Source organism: Hylobates moloch, unplaced genomic scaffold (genome assembly GCF_009828535.3).
Source record: "Hylobates moloch isolate HMO894 unplaced genomic scaffold, HMol_V3 SCAFFOLD_4, whole genome shotgun sequence".
Lineage (NCBI taxonomy): Eukaryota > Metazoa > Chordata > Mammalia > Primates > Hylobatidae > Hylobates > Hylobates moloch.
In genome coordinates this window covers 67,259,891-67,274,337 of record NW_026652279.1, presented here as the reverse complement: position 1 = coordinate 67,274,337, position 14,447 = coordinate 67,259,891, and the positions used below count along the sequence as shown (strand labels likewise).

Sequence of the window (14,447 nt, the reverse complement as noted above, 5' to 3'; positions counted from 1 at the left end):
ATGTTTGAAACTGCAATAAATTCTCCTATATCTGAATATCATTTATTTACATTTTAAATCAGAAATTTTACCAACATTAATTTGTAGATTTTAATTATGAAGAAGTTAAGGGATTGTGTGTGTGCGCGTCTGTGTATCTATGTCTTTGTTTTCATTTTCTGCTCGTGTCCAGAGTTTGCATTGGCTCTGCTTTAATGGCTGGCAGCAGCGATGCCTCTTCTGAGGCATTGCTTCCTAAACCTTAGGCTGACTTCCTGGTCCTGCCTGTATATTCCCCATTCGCCTTCCCCTGTCACTACCTCCTTCCACACAGGTGTTCATCTGGAAAGGTGGATGATTTTTTAAACTTCCTTGGGGCTGCTACTGAGGAGGGAGGCAGCTCCGCAGGTAAGAAGATGATTGGATAGTTTTGGTATTGTTTTATTTTGCAAAATAGTTGGTAATATGAGACATTTGTTTTTAAGTTGCTTGGATACCAGGAGGTTTAATTGTATTCAATCTTTCATTAACCTCATTGCATTCACCCTAAATATGTGCTTTTCTAATTATAGTAAGGCCATCTTAATAGCATGAGCTATTGTTTTGTCTCCATGCTATCAGATATTATATTTGTCAAGTTTTGTTTTATGTTCTTTTAAAAATATTGAGAGAGAAGAGGTCAAGTTGTACTTTTTACTTTGAAACAACAATTATTCTCTGTGTATAATAAGGCTTGCTTTATAAATAATGGCTAATTATTTTATAGTACCATGGGTATAAATTATGTAGAAGGCTCTAGTGCTTCTCCCAGCACCATATTTCCCACAATGTATAGAAGTTAATAATAGTGGTGTACGACATAGTATATATCACATATAGAAAGTTCCCAAATTAATAAGTGGCATGGGGAAAGTACACTTATGCTTTGAAACTATAATAATTTCAAGAAGATGGCCAGTAAAGAAATAAAAGCAAATTAGCCATAGTTTTTTTTTTTTTTTTTTTAACCATACAGATTTTCTCTTTTTTTCCCCACAAAACTTTTTTAGCATGTTTCTTGGTACAGAAGCACCTAACTTTTTTTTATTATTACCGCAGATAATTAAAATGGTGAGATATTGGAAGGTATTGGTTCCAGAAGAGACAGACAGATCAATGGAACGAATAGTAATAAACTTATTTATATATGAGCATTTTAGTACAAGATAAAGATAACATTTCAAATCTGAGAGAAAAGAATAATAGAACAACTTAATAACCATTTAGAAAAAGGAAAATTACTGAATATTGTATACCCAGTTAAATTCCAAAAGTATCAAAAACTTAAATACGTTTTAAAAAGTGAAAGTCGTCAAGTTACTAGTAGATAATATAAATAAGTTTTTATATGTGCTTGGAGGAGGAAAAAATTTCAAAGCAGGACAATCAAGCCACAAATCATAAAGGAAAAAGGTGGATAGATCTTATGTTACCCAATTTTAAAAGAGCTATTCTACAAAGTTAAAAAGCAAAAATGAAAAGAAACAAACTCTAGTGAAAAATAGAACGCATAGTCTTATGTGACTCTGTGACTAGTCCTAGTGACACGTATGCACAAAAGAACTCTTACAAATTACTATGAAAATAATGAGAATCTAATAGAAAAGTGGGCATTGGGTTACCAAAGGCAGTTTCCTAAAAAAAAATTAAAAATGTCAATAAGTGGCCAGGCGCCGTGGCTCACGCCTGTAATCCCAGCACTTTGGAAGGCCGAGGTGGTTGGAGTTCAAGACCAGCCTGGCCAAGATGGTGAAACCCTGTCTCTACTAAAAATACAAAAAATTAGCCGGGCGTGGCACGCACCTATAATCCCAGCTACTCCGGAGACTGTGGCAGAGAATTGCTTAAACCTGGAGAGGTGGAGGTTGCAGTGAGCTGAGATCACGCCAGTGCACTCCAGCCTGGGCGACAGAGTGAGACTCCATCTCAAAACACAAACAAACAAACAAAAAAAAATAAGTCAATAATAGTTCATTTTTGCTAGCAATAAAAATTTTAACTTAAACTCAAATGAAAATAACACTAAGTTAAAAATATGTATTAATATGGCAGAGATGTAAAAGGTCAATCATGATATGTGGTATTGAATATGATGTAGAAAAAAATCACTCTCCCAACCCTTTGCCTGAGGTTCATTGATTCATTTTTTCTGAAGGGAAGTTTGTAACTATATGTGACATTTTTAAATTTGCCTACCCACTGACTCAACAGTTCTACTATTAGCAATTTAATCTAAAAAAAATAGAAAACTATTAGGATGATTCTGTTTTTTAAAATAGTGAAAAATTGGAAATAAATTCTTTGTTCATTGACACAGAATTGGTGTGCTATAAACATTCAAAATAATAATTGATGAAAATAATTGTATCTAACATTTATGTAGCATTTACTATGTGTAAGGCACTGTTCTGAGCACTTTATCTATTCATTGGCATGGAAAGAAATGTATGTTCTTCAATAAAAACTTCAATTCTTTTTTGTTTAAACAACAAATACGTAAGTATATATGGATACATACATTTATGTATGTTTCTGGGTGATGTATGTATGTACATGATGTATGTATGTATGTGTGGGAGTTGGCAGAGAAAATCATCTCTTAGTGATTATATACTGAACAGATTATATACGGAATAATACAGATGAATAGTAGTCATCTCTAGATTGTGGAATTACTGGTAATATTTGTTTTGTTATACTTTCTGTGTTTACTGAATGTTTGACACTTAGCATCTTTTAATGATGTATTCATGAAATCATTTTTAAAATAGAAGTCTCACAGTGTCCTTGAAGTTACAGAATGCTGTTAAGGTATTTGATTTCTTCTCCCTTAAAACTATCTTAGATAAAACCATCATAGTAAAGATAATGTATTTTATTTTTTGTTAGAATGAAAGAAAACTTGAAAGAGAGAGAAAAAAGCAAAAAACAGAGAAAGACAGTGATGGCTGCCACCTGAAACATAAAATGGAGCATGAGCAAATAGAGACACAAGGCCAGGTTAATGACAATGGCCAAAAAAATAATGAATTTGCACTAGTAGAAAATTACAAGGAGGCATTAACACAGCAGTTAGAGAATGAAGATGAGACACACCGGCCATCACTGGAATCAGGTAATAAATCTAGTTATTTAAAGTAATTATGTATATATAAATAAAACTTATACTTCATCTCATTTTTTATGTTTGTTTTTATAAACGAGTACTTCAATATTTTTCTGTCTTCAAATGCCATATTTACCATGATTTTCTCAAGGTCTTTTATTATTCAGCCAGTTTGTTCCTAACATGTTTTTCCATGATGACTTAAAATGTGGTCCTTTGTAACTTATAAGGATTTCAGCAGAAAATTCCATTTTTAATTTTATTTTCATAAATTTGGGATACAGCATAGCTCTCAAGAATCCTTGGAATAAATTTAACATCTTAAGGTTTTTTGTTTGTTTTTTAAGGCTCATCAATGCTACATCAGCATCATTTCCTTTATTGACTGGCTATTGCTGTAGGTTGCAAACATAATCGGTACAACATTTTTAAAATGTCTTGTCAAATAGCCATTTTTCTCTTATTTTAATATCACAAAAAATCTTCAACTCATAATTGCTTTTCTTTTTCTAACTGGCTATGTTATATAACAGAACGTTCATGATTTTTGGTATCATAGGGATATAGCCTGCATTTGGCATCAGACAACTTGGGATAGAATCTTGACTCTCTTATCTACTAGATATACGTTAAGTTATATAACATTCTTTAGTCTTAGTTTCTTCATCTCTAAAATGCAAATAAACATTGTCTTTATTCACAAGATTTTTAGGGTTACTTAGAAAATAACTCTACTCCTAGTAGTGTCAGCCACATGAGAGATGCCCTATAATTGTTGCTTCCTTGACATTTTTAGTTATTAATATGGCTTCATTATTTATAAGAAATTTTTATAGTATCACAGGGCTTATGAAAATAAGATTTCAATTCCTGAGATACAGATTAGCTAACATGGATATTTTGCTGGATGAAAATATTAGATTTGAAAGTTATGCTTTTTGTCAATTGGGAAGTTAGGGCAGTCATATTTATACCCATGTAACTGTCAGCAGAGTTAAAAAGGAAGTAGACCTATTACAGTGGTCACGAAGTTTTTAAATAGTTCTCTACTGCTTGTTAAAGAACAAAATGATTTTGGCAAATGATTTGAAAATATAGCACAGGGAGATCTCAGGTAGTAAATCATGTAACTATAATAATAACTAACATTATATTTTATACTTTAAAACATGCCTTTGTATGCACTATATTATTCAACATAATATTTTGTTATTTCACATAGCAATCCCAGGGTATAGTGTTCCATTATATAAATGAAGAAACCAGGGACTTGAAGAGGTTGAGTAACTTAAGATCATATATCTGTCTGTGTAAGCTGAGACCCCAGTCCAGATCATCTGATCCACATCCTGTGCTTTTCCGTGATCCTGAACTACCTACCCTAAAGTACCATTTGGTGGTTGTTTTCTTCCACAACCTGTGGATCTATTCTTCCAGTTGTTAGGCTTACCACTTTAATTGTACAAAGACCTATTTGTTTTTATATAAAGTGAAATGTTTCAAACAACACTAATTTATTTAGAATAATAATTTGTTTCTAAGTGTGATTGTATTTTTTATTGCTTTGTAGGCTTCACAGATATTGTATATATTTTATGTTACAGGTAATTCCCATTTAGAAAGTACATTGCATACACACACACACACACACACACACACACACGGCAATTTTGAAATATTGCAGTTACATTAGCTGGGCAGGGTGGCTCACATTGGTAATCCCAGCATTTTGGGAAGCCAAGGAGTGCAGATCACTTGGTCAGGAGTTCGAAACCAGTCTGTGCAACATGGCAAAAGCCCATATCTACAAAAAAATACAAAAATTAGCAGCGTGTAGTGGCACCTGCCTGCAATCCCAGCTACTCTGGAGCCTGAGACACAAGAATCCCTTGAACCTGGGAGGTGGAGATTGCAGTGAGCCAAGATCGCACCACTGCACTCCAGCCTGGGCAGAGAGTGAGGAAAAAAAATTGCAGCAACATTGATGTTCTAAATTTAGTTAACTACTATGTCATCCTAATTTACCTTATTAAAATTTGTACATTAACATAGATTTCCTTAAAGTGTTTACATGTGTTTGTTAAAATATGTAAATAATTTTTAAAAGAAAGAACACATTCAGTTCTGCTAGTCCTAATGTGATTTTGGTTACATGTTTGTATTGTATTGGGCCTACCTTCTTTAGGAGTTATGTAATTTGTTTATTTACTTATTTATTTATTTGATTTTTTTTTTTTTTGAGATAGGTTCTCACTCTGTCACCAAAGCTGGATGGCAGTGTCACAGTCACACTCACTGCAGCCTCAAATTCCAGGGCTCAAGTGATCCTTCTGCCTCAGCCTCCTGTATAGTTGGGACTACAGGCACATGAAAACAAAGCCATGCTGGTTTTTTTTTTTCCCCATAGAGATGAGGTCTCCTTATGTTGCCCAGACTATTCTCTTAACTCCTGGGCTCACACATTACTCCTACTTCAGCCTCCCAGAGTGCTGGGATTACTGCCATGCATAGTGTGAGCTGCCATGCATAGCCTTGTAGGGGTTATTTTAAATAAGTAACATGTTTAGATTTGTTTAGGGCCTTTTAGGTCACATTTCAAAGGATTATTTTTGGACTATTTATACCTGGAATCATTCTACATATCCCACTGAGAAAAATCAAATATACTGAGTGACACAGTAATGAATAGCTTCTTTTCCCAGATTATTATGAATTTCATGTAAACTCTTGCAATTAGACAATTATGTTTGTGTCATATGACATTTTTTTGTATTCTGAAAAACCTCTCAGAAATTAAAATACAGAATTTTGGCTCTTTGTATCATATTCATTGGTCATTCATTCATTCAATAAGCCATCACTTAAAAAATATATTCTTAGTAAATGCAAGTACACATTTGGTTATTGTAACAATTTCCAAAGTTAGTCAAGATGTTTTTTGTTAATAATATCAATATTCTTGTTGTATTCTTTGTTTTCTATTATAAAAGTGCACTTTTTCATAAAGACATGAAGTTTCATGTTTATATTCTTGTAGCTAATGGTAAAAAGAAAACTAAGAAACTAAGATTGAAAAGGAACCACCGAGTAGAACCACTTAATATAGATGACTGTGCTCCTGAGAGTCCACCACCACCACCACCCCCTCCTCCTGGTGAGTAAATTGATACTGATACTGAATTTAGAAATGCTGCTTTAAACAACAGAGAAAAAAAAGAAAAAAGGAATCTTGTCATTTTTATTCTGTATATTCATTATCTCGTATATTTGTGAAGAAGAATCTTTTACTCTGATTTGGACAAAATTTGCTAACAAAAATGTCCATTGCTTTTTTGAATAAAAAAATGTTTTATAAAGAAAAAAATAAGTAAAAACGATTAAGAAAATTTTACCCAGTATTTCCTAGAATATGTTCAAGTTCTGTTTGAAATATCAGTACCCACGTTAATTTAAGTTTCATGATGGATGGCTAACATGAGTTTTTAAAACATTGGACCTGCTCGGCGTGGTGGCTCACACCTGTAATCCCAGCACTTTGTGAGGCCAAGGTGGGCGGATCACCAGGTCAAGAGTTCAAGATCAACCTGGCCAACATGGTGAAACCCCGTCTCTACTAAAGATACAAAAAAAAAAATTAGCTGGGTGTAGTAGCACGTGCCTGTAATCCCAGCTACTCGGGAGGCTGGGGCAGGAGAATCGCTTGAATCTGGGACGGAGAAGTTGCAGTGAGCCAAGATCACTCCATTGCACTCCAGCCTGGGTAACAGGGTGAGACTCCATCTCGGGGGAAAAAAAAAAAAAATTGGATCTTTCATCCTGAAACTTAACGTTTGAAACCAAGATGTATTAATTTTTTCTAATACATTTTCAATATACATACCCATGTCCTAAGTTGTTACAAGGATTAAATGGAGTAATGCATATAAAACACTGGGACTTAACTTGCACAATAATTGTGAGTAACTTTTCAGCACTAAGCTTAACACCTCACCTACTATAGGTGGTCAGTAAATATGTAATGACTAGATAAATATGTCTATAGTGCCCTTATATCCCTGCTACAAGGCTTTATAAATTATTTGGTAACATTTTAAGAATCTCTTATAGACTCATTTCCAGTATTCTATTTATTAAGAAAATATTTAGTTTCTGCCTAGAGTTAGAATGATAGCATGAGTTTGTTTTTGATAGTGGTGAAGGTGCTTATAGTTTTTATTAAAAGTTATTGAAAAGTTAAAGCAGATGTTAGCAGCCTATAATTACATTTTAAAATATAGAAGCCATTTAAAATGGGTTTCTGGCTTTCCATACTGTCATTCAATATATTTGAATTGACATTGAATGTTACATATGCTTCCTTTCCAGGGAGGGATCCTCTCAACAGACCTAAAGAAACTTTGTTTAACAGTGTTTTTTAAATGTTTTTCTTTTTCTTTAGTTGGCTGGGGAACCCCTAAAGTCACTAGACTTCCAAAACTTGAGCCTCTTGGTGAAACACATCATAATGGTAATGCAAAAGGATTGGTTTTCAGATATCATCTGTACATGTTACATTCACTTTTCTTTAACCGTATAACTTCAACAAACTTATGTTTTAGTTTTAGAAGCTTGTCAAATCCATAGCCATCCTTTTTCATTATACGTCTTTTTTTCATTTTATTTAATTTTTTATTCTTAAGTATGCTTTACATCTGTATTATTTAATTTGGTGTTTACCTTAGAATACAGAGGTAAAAAGAATCATAGCTTGTGTTTATTATCCGTGATATAGTCATACAAGGAGTTATAAAAAGGAAAGGTTTTAAAATAATTTAACTATGAGACATTAGAATTTATAACTTAAGTGTTAAAAAGCTGTTGTTTCCTGTATATGCTCAATATACTCAATGATAATGGCACATAATTTTTCTCTCTACTCCTAATAAGACAACCAGCTGCTGAATATTAAAGTGAAGTAAAGATCAACACAGTTTATAAAATCAGAGATCGAATCAGTAAACCTAATAAAGTTTGACTAAGTAGAAAGTTACTAACATTTTTATTGAATTAAGAGAACAGTTTTCTTTGAATATAACATATGCTATAGTCTAGCTAGTTTATGGCATTAGAATTCTAGGACGCAAAAACTAGAGGAAGGATATTTAGGAGAAGTAGAGAACTGCCTTATAAAACAGGGAGAAGTTCTGATTACAGACCATCAGTCTAGGTCCCTTCAGTAAAATATTTCTAGAATGCAAAAGAATTATAGATAAATGTAGTTCAATAAACTTGTTTGTTAAGAACATCCTATTCCTTTTTTGACGGCTCTGTGTTTACCTAGTCTAGAACTTGGTTTCACTTACTAGGAAAAACTCAGAAGTTTAATCTTTAGAAAAGCATTACCATATAATTTGAAATTATATCAAACCAGTTTAAATATTTTTATTTAAAAGGTACATAAATATAAATGTGCTATTTGCTTTTTTCCCCCAGAATTCTATTTAGGTCAGTAATGAAATATTTCTTGATAATCGTTAGTGAAAATTCATGGATTTTTTTCTTTAAAGACAGAAAAGTTTGTCCTTAGACTCCATCAGAATTACTGAAATGGTATTTTCAGTGAAATCTCATATCTCTGTTTAGTTTACTGACTTGACATCATGATGTTTATATTGACTACAGTAGATTTATTTCTTTATTATACAACTTTTAGTGAACTTGCGTATGTTAGAATACATTGTCAATATAAATATTCACTATGTTGTCAGAAAACTAGGTAATGTTAGTGTGTATATTTATATGTACACACATACATATGAAGAAAAAATACCAATTTTTCATATGACATATTTTTTCTGTTATTGAACTCATTTAACATACAAGTATTTTGTTTGTTAAAACATTGGTAATAACAAGATGAATAAGATGTACATTCTGCCTTTGTGAGGATTCTACTGTATAGAGAGGACAATTCTTCAGCTTACTGTAGAATATATGACAATGAGTTCTATGGTGTACAGTTGGAGTACTGTGTACATGAGCAGTTAGGGAAAGTGGCATTAGAAAAAGGTCTTCAAAGAATGAGAAGAGTCAGTAAGCAGAAGAAACAGACTATTTCAAGGTAGAGAGGTAGGAAAGAATATTGTTTAGTTGGAGAATAACATGAAGTTGCCAGTGACAGGAGATTAGGTTTATGTGCATTGAGTGGGTAAGAAAGAGAAAATATAAAATTACAGAGAGTGTTGAAAGTGGAGTTATGGCTTAGGGCCAGATTGTGAAGGCTTCATATATGTGGTAAGATGTCTGAACTTGGTATAACTTTTAAAGAAATGCTTTTATTTTTAAAAGGGAAAATGCTATCATTATATTTGGTGCTTAGAAAAATGTTTTTTGTTGCAATGTAAAGTACAAACTTGATAGTGGCTATATTTGGGGTAAGAATCCAAATTTGGGGGCTATTGCAGTAGTCAAAGTAAGAAGTAAGGAATGGAAATTGGATTGGAGAGTATAACATAAGGAAGGAATATTTTAACCATTATAATAAGTAATATAAGATTAATGCATGTGTGGATTGAAGGCAAAAGTATAATTTGGCTCAACAGGATGGAATGTTGGTGCCATCTCTTAAGATTTAAAATGCACGAGAGAGAAGGAAATCTGTTTTAGAGAGACATGTCAAGATTCTGTAAGTTTATCTCTTTGGAAATGTCTAAAATGTCTAAATGTCTAAAAAATAATGAACTGTGTCAAAAATCTTGATTTACCATAACTGTTTTGTGCATTTGGTTTTCTTTCTTTTCTTAGATTTCTATGGGAAGCCACTCCCTCCCCTGGCTGTGCCACAGCAACCTAACAGTGATGCTCATGATGTGATCTCATAAACAAGACGTATGGAGGAGTTCTCTTAATATCAGCAAGGTGAACTGGGACATTCTTCTTTCTCAGAAGAAGAAACATGTTGTAAATTGATGACTGGGGCAAGATAACCATAACAATTTTAGTGAGAAGATTAATACTCAAGGACCTGACTTGATAATTACTTATTTGTGTTTTTCATGGTTAAAAAAATAAAAGAATCACAATGACTAGTACATGAAATCAACATTTGGACCAAATTAGCAAGATTTACTGTTGACTCTGGTTTATACATCCCCACTTGTGAGCATACTTCTGAAGGAAAACTTTACAAAAAGAGCCAATGGACTCAGCACTTTCTTTACTATTTGTTCAATAGCCTATATTTCTAGATATTAAATATTTTTTGTAAGATATATGCACATAGAAGGGGGACTTCTAGGAATTTATAACGAAAATTTTAAAACTATTTTTATATTTTTTTAAATCTTTAAAAATTTTAATTACTATGATATTGATTATATACCTTTTTTATAGATGATTTGTTTAAATTATGTCTGGAAAATAGAGTTGATTTACTTTTAGACATGAACTATACAAACAGGATATATTTATATGGCTTGAGGTATGTTTTGTAATGCATTGTTCTTTTAAGTGTACATCGTAATTTGACCTAATGTAAAAATAATATATTTTTGAAGTAGTAGATTCTCAGATCTTTATTCTAACAATTATATGATTTGAAAACAGTACTCAATGAGACTGGAAATACCTTTTGTACCTAAATGTTTTTGAAATTAATCAAAATACATTCTGTGAGATACTATTAAAAGTCTCAGTAAAGTCCTATTTTAAAGGTTAGACACTTTCAGAGATCAAGGTGTTGCCTATACTCCCTTGTTCCATCAGAAGCTGCAGTGACTCTTTTAGGTGATTCTAATTCTTTCATGCCTTGAAATTAAACTATGAAATTAAAGGCAGAAAGACTGGAAAACCGACTGCAGGTCCAGAGACTTCTGTTTTACAACTGGGAAACAGCTTGTGTACTAAAGTAATGAGAATAAAAATCTTGGCCCAAAATTACTTTTATAAATAAATAATTCCAAAATAATTTCCTAATTTAAGATGATAGCACTTCTGTTCCACTTAAGAATGGCATCCATAAGATTCTGTATTTGGCATTTAGACTGACTTCTAGATGTATATTTTTAATAATAGATTCATAATGTTACATTTAATTGAAAACAAACCTTTATATCCAGTGAAAATAGTATAAACAGAATGATTTTTATACCACCTTGTTAAGATTGGTGCTTTTGGTAACTTGTACTGACACAACAGACATATACTAGTATCTGATAACATTAAGTACATTTTATGTCATTTAATATAATTATTTACTTTAAAAATTTTACTTCAGAACATCAGATTTTATTCACATTTTTTAACTCACTGAACTTTAATAATCAGGTCACCTGTACTCTAGTCAACATTGTATATATTCTTGGAGTTTGTACATGGGACTTACCAACCACACTGAGTGAGGTAAAAGCATTTGATTTCAGATCTAAAATTCGTAACAACCTAAATTTGAGAGGTGGCTGAAATGTGATGAAAAGCAATACGAAAAGACAATGTAAACTTTGAAAAGGATTTTAGAGGGAAAATTGCATAGCTTTTTGTAACATTTACTTAGTTTTAAAACTAAACTCATACTTTTGCCATCTTTTTAATATTTATCTCGTTTGGGAGTATACGTGTTTTTAAAATTTGTGTTTTCTATCTGTGTTTACTATAGTGTAGCTACTGGCTTCATTTAAGAAAAATAAATGATTTTGAAATTAAATATAATATAGAATTCACGTTTTATCTAGCTCTCTCAAAAAATTAATTTTTATTCCTTAAGCATTTTAAAAACATTTAAAAAAATGTTTTGTAAATCCAGGTGTATTTTAACAATTAAATGCCTATTTTGTTATATGTTATACTTTTATTCTTAATTCTGAATTTTGACATTTTCACACAATAAAAATAATTTATATCAATATTCTGTTTTCAATTGGTAGAGTTAAATGATTTCCTTTGGGTAATAAAATAGGTAAAGATTTTAAAATAGGATTATTGAAAAACAGTTTAAATCAGTAGATTAAAATAATGCATTTTTTTTGATACTTTACACACAAAACTTTTTTCTCTCTGCAAGTTTTTATGTATGTGGGAAAGAATTTTTGATTTTAAATGCAGCTACAAATAGCATTTCACCATATGATGTTAGAGGATTTGATGTCTGTCTTGTGTTAAAGCTATTGGTCAACAGATAATGTTTTTATTTATTTAAAAGATGCTGTTATGTGCCTTTATGTGTAAAATGCACATTTTGTAGTATACATGATATTGTATGTAACTGTGACTTCAAATATAAAACTATGCATAGAAACAACACTAGAAAGAAATGTAGTTTGGCTTACTTTTGTAGTGAGGGAGGCAAATTTATAATGTTGTATAAATTATTTAAGTACCATGTTTTCTGCAAGTTTAAAATTAAGTGCTTTTATAAATGCCAGATGAAAACTAGAATTCCCTTAATATGTAAAACCTGTGAACAGCCTGGAGCAGTTCACCTATAGAATACAACTAAAGAAATCAAATGCTTCTAGGTAGCAAAAGCTATTCACAAGCTAAATTGTTTATACATATAAAGCTGTAGCTTATAAACTTTATCATCCTTGGCTTCACTTAGTAAATTTTTTTGCTAAGTGGAATATGCTTTGCAACTGAGATTCTGCTAATAATGGTTTATTAATTTATCAGGAAATATATTCCAACTGATCCAAAGAACAAATTCAAATATTTTAAAATTTTCAATTAAGCATGGCATAGGTTATCAAAATAGCAATAATCCTTTATCTTTACAGAAACAGAATAATAGATACCTGTTTTTTGAGGGGGAAAAAAAAGAAAGCCAGAAATGAACTTCCTTCAATGAAAGAGATCAGCTTATAATTAAATGGAAAATAGGAAAAAAGTTCATTTGCTTGTTGAGGGCATAAGTTGTCAGTTCCTTCTGTGTGTGGATGAGGAAATCATTTACAACCTAGGTAAGTGGATCAGTGGTTTCCAAGTTTTTATTATTATATCTTCTATCAGAAAATATTTTTAATATACATTGATGTTTATGTTATTGTATTAGTTTGCTAGGGTGGCCATAACAAAGTATCACAGACAAGTTGCTTAAACAACTTTATTAAACAAGTTGCTTAAACAACTGAGAAATTTGTTTTCTCAGTTCTGGGGCCTGATAGTCTGAGAGCAAGTTGGTGGGTTTGCTTTCTCCTGAGGCCCCTCCTTGCCTGATAGATAGACACTGTCTGGTGTCCCCAAATGGCCTTTTTTCTCCACTGCCCACCCACCCCCACTGTCTCTGTGTGTTCAATTTTCCTCTTTTTATGACTTCCTATAACTTAACTTTTTAAAGGCCCATCTCCAAATATAGTCACATTCTGAGGTACTGGGGGTTAAGGCATCAACGTGAATTTTGGGGGGACAAATTTCAGCCCATAACAGTTAACATACTTGTTCTACTGCACTATGTACATCTTAAATACACTTCCCTAAAAAAAGAAATTTTAAAAGACTACATAAAGCTTAATAAAAATAAAAGTCATTATATTTACTTCCTAGACACAGTGGATTGTCTGCTGGAGTTTGTACAGACCACATTGGAGCCCTGAATTTTAGTAAAATGAGAATCTCACCTGATGTTTAAGCCTAAGATTGCCTATAACTATGCTGTGTTCTGTAGCATTGATCACAGGTTTCCTGTTGTGTTTTCTTGTTGTGTTTTTCTGCCATATATTTTAAGGAGCTCAGCGCTCTCTTGATGTCATATGGTTTTACTGAAAAGCCTGTCCTTACCTTTTTGACAACATAAACCTCTATATGAACATGAAGGGTTTTGACACATGTTTTATATAAATATGAAAATTCATAAAACATAGTTTAGGAGTTATTGCATAAATTACTCTGAAATACTTCTTAGATCAACTGACCTTACAATAAAATTGCTTAGGTATGTAAAAATTTGTTTCCTGCCTAGAGGTATGTCCTTATTAAGCTGCTTGGTTCTTTAACACTAACATTTTAAAAAGCACAAAAAACAAACTAACGTGATTTATGTTATTTGTGTGAGCTCGGTGTCTTATGTCTGCAGTGGTTTAATTCAAGTTTGCTGCTAACAGCTTTTATTCCTAAAACTCAATGTAGAATTGTTTGTTCTTTGGTAGCTATTTGGGGTGCAGATGGGGAGTAAAATCCATTAACATTCTCATGATACACATATATTGATTCTAGATAGATTAAGAGGTTAAACATAAAGGATTAAACTATGAAAAGGTAAGGGGAGAAACAGAAGTGGCTTCACTCGGGGAAAAAATGTATAAGCCTGAAAGCAGTGGAATCAATAAACTCAATTTACAATGCACAAAAAAAA

The 14,447-nt window shown here is 32.1% G+C and overlaps 1 protein-coding gene across 12 annotated transcripts in view; it reads left to right on the top strand.

Moving 5' to 3' along the window:
* ARL13B (ADP ribosylation factor like GTPase 13B) overlaps nucleotides 1-14,447 on the top strand; it is a 77,114-nt gene that overhangs the window by 60,505 nt on the left and 2,162 nt on the right. For 4 of the 12 annotated variants that reach the window (XM_058437630.1, XM_032150364.2, XM_058437633.1 and 1 more), the window contains 4 exons: nucleotides 2,908-3,133; nucleotides 6,162-6,278; nucleotides 7,563-7,631; nucleotides 9,908-12,547. In XM_058437630.1, coding sequence (XP_058293613.1) covers nucleotides 2,908-3,133; nucleotides 6,162-6,278; nucleotides 7,563-7,631; nucleotides 9,908-9,984 — 489 coding nt within the window. In that variant the 3' untranslated portion in view covers nucleotides 9,985-12,547. Of the gene's footprint in view, nucleotides 1-2,907; nucleotides 3,134-6,161; nucleotides 6,279-7,562; nucleotides 7,632-9,907; nucleotides 12,550-12,873; nucleotides 14,044-14,447 lie in introns of those variants that run through there. The other 8 variants (XM_058437626.1, XM_058437628.1, XM_058437627.1 and 5 more) reach the window with 6 other exon arrangements.